The sequence below is a fragment of the Trachurus japonicus genome, chromosome 24 (assembly GCF_045865225.1).
Source record: "Trachurus japonicus isolate A0001 chromosome 24, Traja_1.0".
In the NCBI taxonomy this organism is placed as follows: Eukaryota; Metazoa; Chordata; class Actinopteri; order Carangiformes; family Carangidae; genus Trachurus; species Trachurus japonicus.
Genome location: NC_140930.1, coordinates 9855224 through 9865265, shown reverse-complemented (window position 1 = coordinate 9865265; position 10042 = coordinate 9855224). Strand labels below are relative to the sequence as shown.

Sequence of the window (10042 nt, the reverse complement as noted above, 5' to 3'; positions counted from 1 at the left end):
GCATTTATTTACAACGAAGCCAGTGAGAAATCAAACAATAGAGTGGTATATAACGTTATATATCATATACGATGTTACAATGTGTATATTTGTGTAGTTTAATCTGTCATAAACAAGAGATTACGGGTTACGGGGTGCGTTTGTGTCGTGGTGCCAAGACACAATAAGTGACACCGTGACTCCGTTCTCCCTCTTAACAAGTTAAGTCATTTATTAAACCATCACAATTACTCCAAAGATGTTTAATTAAGGTAAAAATGTTGCATAGTTAAGATAGAAATCCTGCATAGTTCCTCTTTAATAGCACTAGTATAGTTTATAAGAGAGAATGATATTGGTTATTGACATTCATCAGAATAATTGCTGATTGAGCATCTTTACAAATATCAAGACAATGTTTGACTTGATTTCCCATCAGTGTATTGACTTATTATTATTTGTTGTGTAAAATTAATATGAAATTGACTCTGCCCCTCAGCTACAGCTGCACTTACATTGGTTAAAATTATGAGTTTATCAATTTGCATTGAAAATATAAGTGATTGGAAAACAAAGTCACTGTGGAGACTTCAGCAAACAGACTGAGACTGTTCAACAGAAAATGAATCTGTTTTTTTTTCTAGTCAGAAATGAGCCGTATATATATTAAAAAAAAACTATTGGTGCCAGTAGTTTTTATGTCAGACCTGTAGTCGACCAGCAGAGGGCGCCTCACAGCTCAGAGATGACTTAACCATCGCTGTTCGAGTCCTTTTGGAACGCAGCCCCGGTTTCATGGTCAAACACTCAGTCTTATACAGTATGTTTCCTGTGAAGAATCCGAACCACTGTCGTCGCTCTGACGACGACTTTGCACTGTCGATTTTCGCTTGAAGAAGAAGAAAAGACTTATTTTTGTATCTTACGACTCTGCGCTACAGTCGCTGCTGCTGCTGCTGATGTTGTTGTTGTGCACAGCCGTGACGCCTTTGACAATCAGAACATTTTTTCACCACTTCACTTTTCACTGTTTTTCCTGTGCCTTCATCATCGTCATTATGTACATGTACAGTACAGTGGACTTCATCCTCCTGCTTCATTTCTAAATACATCTTTGACTAATTAACGTGTAAACTTGTGAAATCTGAAGTGAACGGTTCGTTGGTTTTTCTGTCAATTATCAGTCGTTATCATCTGTGTGTTCATTAACTAACCAATTTATTAATCAGTGAGGAAGCTCAACAAGTTTGTTGCAGGTTTTCAGTTCTTCAGTTTTTGTTTGTTTACACCATGAAAATAAAGCAAAGCTCTCGTACAGACACAACTGTGGTTTTTAAACTGAACACCATTAAACTCAGTTTTCTTCACTAGTTGAAGAAGAAAACACCATCACCTCTGTAAACTGCGCTCATTAGAGCTGCAAGGACTTGTCTATCAATTAGGAGATTCTAAAAATGTTGTTGATTGATGTAAAAATTTGATATTTTCAGTTTCTCAACTGTGACAGTTCACAGCTCCGACTGGTTTTATAACATGTCACAGATCCAACAGTTGATCGAGAATGCAATTGGCAGATACGACAATATAATTAAGAACAGTGAGAGAGTTGCATAAATTCGGTAACAACGTTTAAAGTTGCAGTTGCAGTCAGCCAACTCAAGGTTCACTTACTGACTTTTATAACTTTTGAATGATATTGATCATTGTTGAAACATCTCAAACAGACCTTGAGTTACATTTTTCTTTCACTGGAAAGTGACCTTCAGAACATTTTTTCAGTTTTTTTTAACATAAAAGTTACTCAAAGTGTTAAAAACTTGAAGTTCATCCATGTTTGTGTTTCTAACTTTGGTTCAGTTTCTCTTTTGAAGCAGCCAGGGTTATGACTGTGATCAATAGGGTGGAAAAACTAACAGTCATTCATTATTCAGGTGCAATAATTTTGGGCTTGTAAATACAAAAACGGATAAAACAAAATTTTGAATTTAAGAACTTATTTCACCAACTAAACCTGAGCTTCAACCTCTTTTTTTTTTGACTTTTAGGTTAATTCTTGTTTTCACTTTGTTTATATTCAGACATTCAGGAGTTTAGGTAAAAATAAAAAATAAAAACACCTTGAACAAATGGAGTTAAGACGATCAGTGTTTACTGACAGACAATCAGGAGCATAAATCCACATCTTGTTGTTATAAATATGCATTAATTATATTATTACAATCTGTACATAAACATCATCCTGCTAAATCTACAGTGTTTCAGACCGACTCCACACAAACAAAACTGTCTAAAAAAATAAGTCTGTGTATAAAAACAACTATAGTTTTGTACCGTTGGCCTTTTTTTATAGAATACATTCAAATTGATCCAGTGTGTTTAGTCTTAAAAAATAATTTCTCAGTGTGTCGGACAGGAAAACATTCGACAAAATCAAACATCAGTAGTTTATAAAGTAATGATAAATTCAAACAATGATCGTAGTTAAAAGACAAGAAAACTGAGCTCAAATGTAATTAAATAGAAACAAAACAGTATTGATTATGTATCGACTTTTAGTTTAATGCTGCTTTGCATCTTAATTAAACCATCTGCTTTAACATTTTTCCTGATTGACGCAGGAGTTTGTTCCTGTAATAAATACGAAGATCTAGAATTTAAAAACAAACATTAAAATATAATTTGGGATATAAAAGTTTCAGCGAACGTTTGGCAGTTTGGTCGTGTGTGTGTGTCACTTTAAAAAAAAGAAAAAAAAAGAAGAGAAAGTTTGACCTTGTTTCTCTGTGTTTGTAGAAAAATATACAAATTGTCTTTGACCCCACAGATCAGGTGGGTGGGGGGCCGTTGGTGTAGCGTAACATGGGGTAGAAGGAGCGGGCGAAGTTGTTGGCCACGGTGCAGCTGGGGTCGTTCTCGGACAGCGGGATGAGACAGGGCAGCAGCAGGAGGAGCAGCAGCAGCAGGTGCAGCGGGAACGCGGCGCGAAGGACTCGGTAGAAGAAGGAGCGAGGAGGAGACCCGTCCCTCCGCTCTCTGCACGACACACACACGCAGGACACGAGAGGAGGTCGTTAAGACACACGGAGGAGGAGGAGTTTGTCGTTAAAACAAGTGTTGATGTGTGTGTTTGTGTTTGTACCTGTGAACGGGAGCATCTCTCTTTGAATCGTCTGCAGGCGCCGCTCGGTCGCCTGACGCTGGTTCTGAAGGCTCCACAGAGTCCTGAAGAAAAAACATGATCAAGAAACGTCACCACGGTTCAAATGTATGAGACACACACAAGAACTAGTAGGGAAAAAAAACACACGTGAAAACATCAACCGAGAAAAAAAAAAGAAAGAAACCTGCTGCATTTGAACTCATCATCAGGTTTGTGTTGGCTCATGTTCTGTCACATGTGGGTGTCTAATTATTTGATATTAAAGCTAATTTGATTCAGTAAAAACAAAACAAAACAAAACAAAAACAGAGAACTAACTTTAATAAACCATAAATTCTCAAATAAAAACTGAGTCTCAAATAGACGCCGGTCTGGCTACACGTTTACGCAAATAAAAGCCGATTAGAGGCCATGTATATTTCTACTTTCTGCAAGTTCTTGTGAATATACAAAATCTCTCAAAGCCCACGATCGGCTGCATTTTCTAAGCAGCTTACAGTAATTCGTGCTAGAGATCTCAACGGACCTGCAAAAGAGATTTGAAAAACATAAAATCATGTTTTATATAATCGTATGCAAATCAATTTTTTTTTTTTTTTTAATGAAAAAATCAGATTGTTTATGATTTAAATGTTTGGCTGAGCTGAGAAATAAAATTTTCAGATGATATTTTAATAGCTTTTTGTGATTTGATTTAAATCTGAAGCGACTGTGTTTATGACATCATCTGATATTATCGCTCAAACTGAAATTGTACTTTTTGATATCAACATCTAATTTTTGTCCGTTCAGTCGATGTGACATTGTGTTGTGACAAAACCTGTTATTTTTTTATTTTTTTTAAGGATTTTTTGGGGGGGCTTTTGATAGTATATTCAGAAAGAGACAGGAAATGGGGAGGCACAGAGGGCAAATGACACGCAGCCACCGGGGGATTCAACCACTACGACCCAGTGAGCTATGCGACGCCCCAACCTGTTGTTTTCTGTCAGACACTCAGCGGTTTTTGATTTGATTTGATTTGATTTTTATTTGTCTCAAACAAGCACATCAAAAGACAAACAATCTATGTAACAAACAAAACAATAATGATACTGTGCAAGTTTGAGAAGGGGCTGAAGGAAGCAAAGCTTATCAAGTTCAGCCCCCCCTTACATTGTGATTCATGTCATACAGTACATCTGTAGTTCCATACAATTCAGAAGATTAAAAACATATTGCTTTAATATGAAATAAGACCATGATTATGTAGTTAGTTACCAGTCTGTGCTGCAGGGCGCTCAGGTCCTGGTTCACCTCCCTCAGCAGCAGCTTCATCTTGCTCCCGGTGACGTGCAGCTTCTCCACGGCCTCGTCCGTCTCCTCCGCTCCGTCCTCGGGCTGCAGCTGGGACCACAGAGCCTGGAGCGAGGCCTGCTGAGCCTGTCTGCCCAGCAGCTCCTCCTGCAGCTCCTACACACACACACACACACACACACAGTACAGACGGTGAGTCACTGACCTTCAGCCGAGCGGACGGCGTTTAACGCGGCGAGCTGCTTACTGTACGTACAGTCAGAGTGTTGTGGTGCTGCTGCAGAGCTCGCACCGACGTGTCCGGGTGGCCGATGTCCACCGTGTAGCGCCTGCTGTCTGCGTGGGCCAGCCACAGCAGCAGCGAGTGAAGGCTCTCGTGAAACTCCTGTGTGCACAAAGGTCAAAGGTCAATTCCTTCCTACAGTGGATGGCTTATTGTTTAAAACGCTGCAAATTTTAGACACAATCACACAAACAGAGACAGATCCACTGTAAATCACAAGATGTTCAGCTTCTTATCCAGTGAAGACAAAACAAATGGAAACTTCGTGTTCATCTACTAGAAAAACAACTAAATCCATGAACATTTACAATTAATTTCATCATGATAGAATAAAATATCAGCTCTGTATCAATATTTCCCATTGGTTGAGCGATAAAGATCAATTTAAGACCAGGTCTTAGTCCCAATCTCCACAAAATGAGGCTGTGATCTTAATAAAACTGAACGAATGACAAATTGTTGCAATAATAGCTGTAAAACCAGAGAGTATCTCCATTTAAGTCGAAGGAAAAGTTAGAAAACAATCAGGAAAAACCACAAAATCATAGAAAAACCTATTTCTAACACTTAATAACTACACAATATTTAATATGAGCTAAGGATTCAACACTTAATTTATCATTCATAAAGCATTCTTCCGACAGTGACACTAATCAATAAGCCATTTCTAAACACAGTTGTTAATGTTTGTATACATATATCAACAGTTTTTTTCTAATTCCTTCTTCAAAGCTTCAAAACATGGTGTATTATGGTCTGTTTCTTCACCTGGCAGCGCAGCAGAGTCTTCCTCAGACTGGTGTCCCACTGCTGGAGACCAGTGCAGGCTCTGCTCCAGTCTCGGTTCATACTGGTCAGTTTGTCCTGCAGCTCCGCCGCCTCCGCAGCTCTCAGGTTGATGGACAGCATGACGGACTTGTAGCGAGTGAACGTCCTCTGCATCTCCTGAGAGACAGAGAGAGGCAAGGCAAGGCATCTTTATTTATATAGCGCATTTCATACCAAGGCAACTCAATGTGCTTTACATAAAGACAAAACATTAAAAAAAGAAGCATAAGACAGAATAAAAACAAACAAAACACTAAAAACAGAGTTAAAAGCAAGAGCAAATAAAAGAAAATAGATAAGGTTTTAAGTTCTCAGCTATAAGCACGTGTAACATAAGAAATGTTTTTTAACCTGGATTTAAAAGTGCTTACAGTTGGGGCTGATCTCAGTTCTGCTGGTAGTTTGTTCCACTTGTGAGCAGCGTAACAGCTAAATGCTGCTTCACCATGTCTGGTCTGAACTCTGAGCTCCACTATCTGACCTGAGTCAGTAGATCTCAGAGCTCTGCTGGGTTTATACTCTACTAACATGTCATTCATGTATTCTGGACCTAGACCATTCAGTGATTTGTAAACCAGTAGCAGAACTTTAAAATCTATTCTGTAGCTGACTGGGAGCCAGTGTAGGGTCTTAAGAACCGGGGTGATGTGATCTGATCTCTTTGTTCTGGTTAAAACTCGAGCTGCAGCGTTCTGAATGAGCTGCAGCTGTTTGATGCTTTTTTGGGGGAGACCAGTCAGAAGACCGTTACAGTAGTCTAGTCTACTGGAGATAAAAGCATGAATCAGCTTCTCCTGATCAGTTTGGGACATAAAACCCTTAATTCTGGATATGTTCTTAAGTTGATAAAAGGCTGATTTGGTGACTGATTTGAAATGGAGAGAGAGAGAGAAGACGATCGATTAGTCTGAATGAACGAGCTGAAACTCATCATCATCGTCATCATTTTCATTTTTTTCACCTTCAGTTCTTTGGCTTTTGTTTCCATGTCTTGGATACCGGGCGCCGGGTTGGACGTCTGGAGGCGCTCCAGCTCTGGGATCACGTTCTCCAGCCAGGAAGTGATGTCGTCGAGGTCAGAGGTCAGCTGCCGGGGCTCCGGAGGGCCGGCCTGCTGCTCGCTCCGGGACTGAGCCTGGATCAGCTCCCAGCGCTCGATCACACCTGAGGGAGAGAGGAAAAACAAAAAACACATCCAGTGATGAACTGACGGGATCAGTTATTTTATTAATGTTGTGTTTTTTACATCAACAGACACTGCTGTGTTTCAAGTTTCTATCGTGAGTGCTGACATTTCAGTTTTTTCTTGTGTTTTTTGCATCTGTCTGAAGAATGAAGAAAGTAATGAAGATTACTATAAAAATATTATTGTAACCAAACTATAACCAGTAACTGATGAGACCTAATATTATAAAATCCAATTTATCAACCTTCTTATTTTTAATCTACAGCCATTGAGACAAGATATCTGGAGTGTTTTGGTTTTGTAAATCTGTTGAGGATTACACTTTAAATCACTTATGATAGATTAATGTTATTGATTATTGTGCAGGGAGTGCGGTGGTCTTCATATTAGAAAGTAAAGACAGAGCAGTAAATATGTCATCGATTTGTACCAGAAATAAACTTTATTTTGGATCTTTGTTTGAGGGTTTGTATGTTTTTAGCCCAGATACTACACATCACTAGCCTGACAAGCCAGACTATATCATTAAAATGTATATTTTGCTGCCGCTAGGGTGCGTCTAGATTTCTAGGCTAACACATCACATACTGTACACCAGGTCAGAAATCTGACATTTTTTCTATTGATTTCTGTTTGATTATTGCAGATCAATATCCTCTCTGTCTTGTGAACAGGCTTCTCTCACCTGACTGCTTGTCTGAGGCGTTCAGCCCCGTCAGCCCGAGCTCCTTCGGCTCCTCGTCGTCGTCGTCCAGGATCAGTGAGACACGTTTGAAGTCTTTGATGCTGCCGCTGCACTGAGACATGAGGCCGAGCTGCACAACAAACCACACACACACACACACACACACACAGTTAACACAAACAGGTGGAGCAGCAAATACACTGTGACTGGTTAGTTAGTTAGTGTAAACACTTACGTAGCCCGGCTTCATGGGCGTGCTGGTGAGGGCGTGTGCAGCCTCGGCTCCGCCCGGTGTGTCCGGCGCTGACGTCCATCCTGGAGACTCACGTCCGAGCCTGGACCTGCCTGGACCTGAGACACACACACACAAACAAACAGAGTGAAACCACAGGAAACACAACACAACACCCACAGCTACAGAAAAGTCTCTTCATCTGAGAGAATCTCCTTTAATTTTGGTATTTCAGTGTAAAAATCTGCACTTTTTAAGGCGGGCAGGTTAGTAGATGCAGGTCAGTGGGGTGGATTATTTGCTTATTTGTGGATAAAAGCATCAGAATAACTCAGCTGCTGTGAAACATGCAGACGGAGAGATGAGATGAGACGAGAGCACCGAGAGCTGAAGCTGGAAACTTCAAACCCTGAGAGATACTGCAAACGGCGGTCGTGAGATTTTTGACCTTTTAATAATCTCCACACCATCACATCACCCACACTGAGAGATGTTTAAATATCAAACCACAGTTTCAGTTCCTGCAACAATGGAGAAGAACCTGTTTAATAATAAAAACGCCTCCACATGTTTTTGAAGCTGAAAAGATTTTCCAAACTTGGAAGGAAACGTGTTGAAGCATCAGTTCAGGCTGCGTGTGTGTGTGTGAGAGAGAGAACGAGTGACACTTGAGCTGCTGGAGGAAAAATGTGCTGGAAATGAGTTCCACCATGAAGAGCAGAGAAAAAGAAGAGGAGAAGGAGGAGGATTCGTCGCTCAGAGAGAGGAGACGATGAGGTTCGTACCCAGCGAGCAGGACAGAAACACTTCTGGAGCTTCGATAAAATCCTCCAGCCTCTGAGTGAACTCCACCTCTGGGAGGAGAGAGCAGAGGTGTGTGTGGGAGCACGCAGGCGTCAAAAAGGTGTAAAATACTGAATGCACCCAAGTATTATGAAAAAACATGGAAACCATTTTTGGCCTTACATGACAAGACCTAAATGACCAATATATGAATCAGGCTGCTATGTGGTATTGGTAATTTATTCATCTTCCTGTATTGTTTCTACTGACCAAGGCTTTGATCTTCCTCTCTGGGTTCTTATTTTGTGTGTGTGTTTTGTTTTTTATTCAATAAAAAAAGAGACAGACAGAAGGCACTGGACTACTTTGCTTATTGTATATATCCATCCATCTGTCTTTCTTTTTCTTACTTCAATTACTTCATTTAAAGGGACAACGAGGAGTTTCTAATCGGTTATAAAAAAGTCTCACGTTAATGTGGATGAATCTCCGCTACCCACACTTGTTAATGGGCCCATTTTCGATAAATATATCATTCTGTCTCTATCGTTATTTTGTTACTATTAGTGGTGGCGGAGATGCTGGTCGAGCCGACCAGCGTTTCTTTACTTTCAGTTTCGCAACGAGTCATGAGAATAACGTAGCTGAATCGCCGTTTATGGTCGGAACTACGACGGTATGTGAACCTCTTTGAACCTCTGACTTTAATTATTGATGAATGAAAACATGAGTCCGTCTTGCGCCGGTCAAAAGAATTTTACGGTGCGCGCGGAGGCTCATAAATGTAGTGTGAAAACGCTTTGCTTTTCCAAAACTCCTCGTTGTCCCTTTAACAATGTCAGGTGCTGTATGCCCATTTTGTATGTAGGTTTTTTTCTTCAATTTTTTGTAGAAAAAAAAAGTTTAAAAAGTGAAAATTATTATAAAAATGATCATAGCGTATATATACAGTATATACTATATATAAATAAAGGGGGGTTAAATACTGACACTGTTCAGGTTTTCATCTGTAGATCAGATAATTGTCTCTTTCATTTCAGTAGAGCTGAAGCAAAAGTAAACATGGACTCTTTCCCAGCAGCTCAGAACATGTTTTGGTCGTCAAGACGTTGTGTTTGAGTCTGGTTACTAAGGGACGAAGTTTAGATCCTGTGTCCTGGTTTGTTGATGTTTCATCTTATCAGTGAGTCTCTTTCAATATAAACGACAATAAACTCCACAGAGCAGCACTTTAACCCTCCGATGACAAGTTTCTCTCACATGAAGACGCTCCATCTTCATCATCCTCCTCCTCATCATCATCATCATCATCTCTGGGGGAACATGTCTCTAATAGGAAGAACTAAAAACCTGTGCATTGTTTCCATGGTGATCCACTTGAAAGTCTATTCCCTCTGTTCACAATATATTTCTTTATTCAAATCTCTCATTCTCTCTTGTACCTCTTGTGATTCTCTCCTGATTGAAATAGGATTTTTTTTTTTTTTTTTTTTTTACATTACAACCAGAGGAACATCTGAGTTCCTGTCTGATCATCCTGTCCTCCCTGATTAGCAAGCACACAACCTATATATTCATCCATCCACCCTCTGGCTGCACAATTAGCTCCT

The 10042-nt window shown here is 40.0% G+C and overlaps 1 protein-coding gene across 1 annotated transcript in view; it reads right to left on the bottom strand.

The window, feature by feature from the left end:
• Window positions 1-2111: 2111 nt before the first annotated feature.
• syne2a (spectrin repeat containing, nuclear envelope 2a) overlaps window positions 2112-10042 on the bottom strand; it is a 95017-nt gene continuing 87086 nt past the window's right edge. Inside the window, 9 exon segments of the mRNA XM_085771102.1 lie at window positions 2112-3012; window positions 3119-3201; window positions 4400-4591; window positions 4692-4820; window positions 5487-5663; window positions 6508-6710; window positions 7418-7547; window positions 7653-7768; window positions 8435-8503. Of these exon segments, the coding sequence (XP_085627228.1) occupies window positions 2805-3012; window positions 3119-3201; window positions 4400-4591; window positions 4692-4820; window positions 5487-5663; window positions 6508-6710; window positions 7418-7547; window positions 7653-7768; window positions 8435-8503 (1307 nt within the window). The 3' untranslated portion in view covers window positions 2112-2804.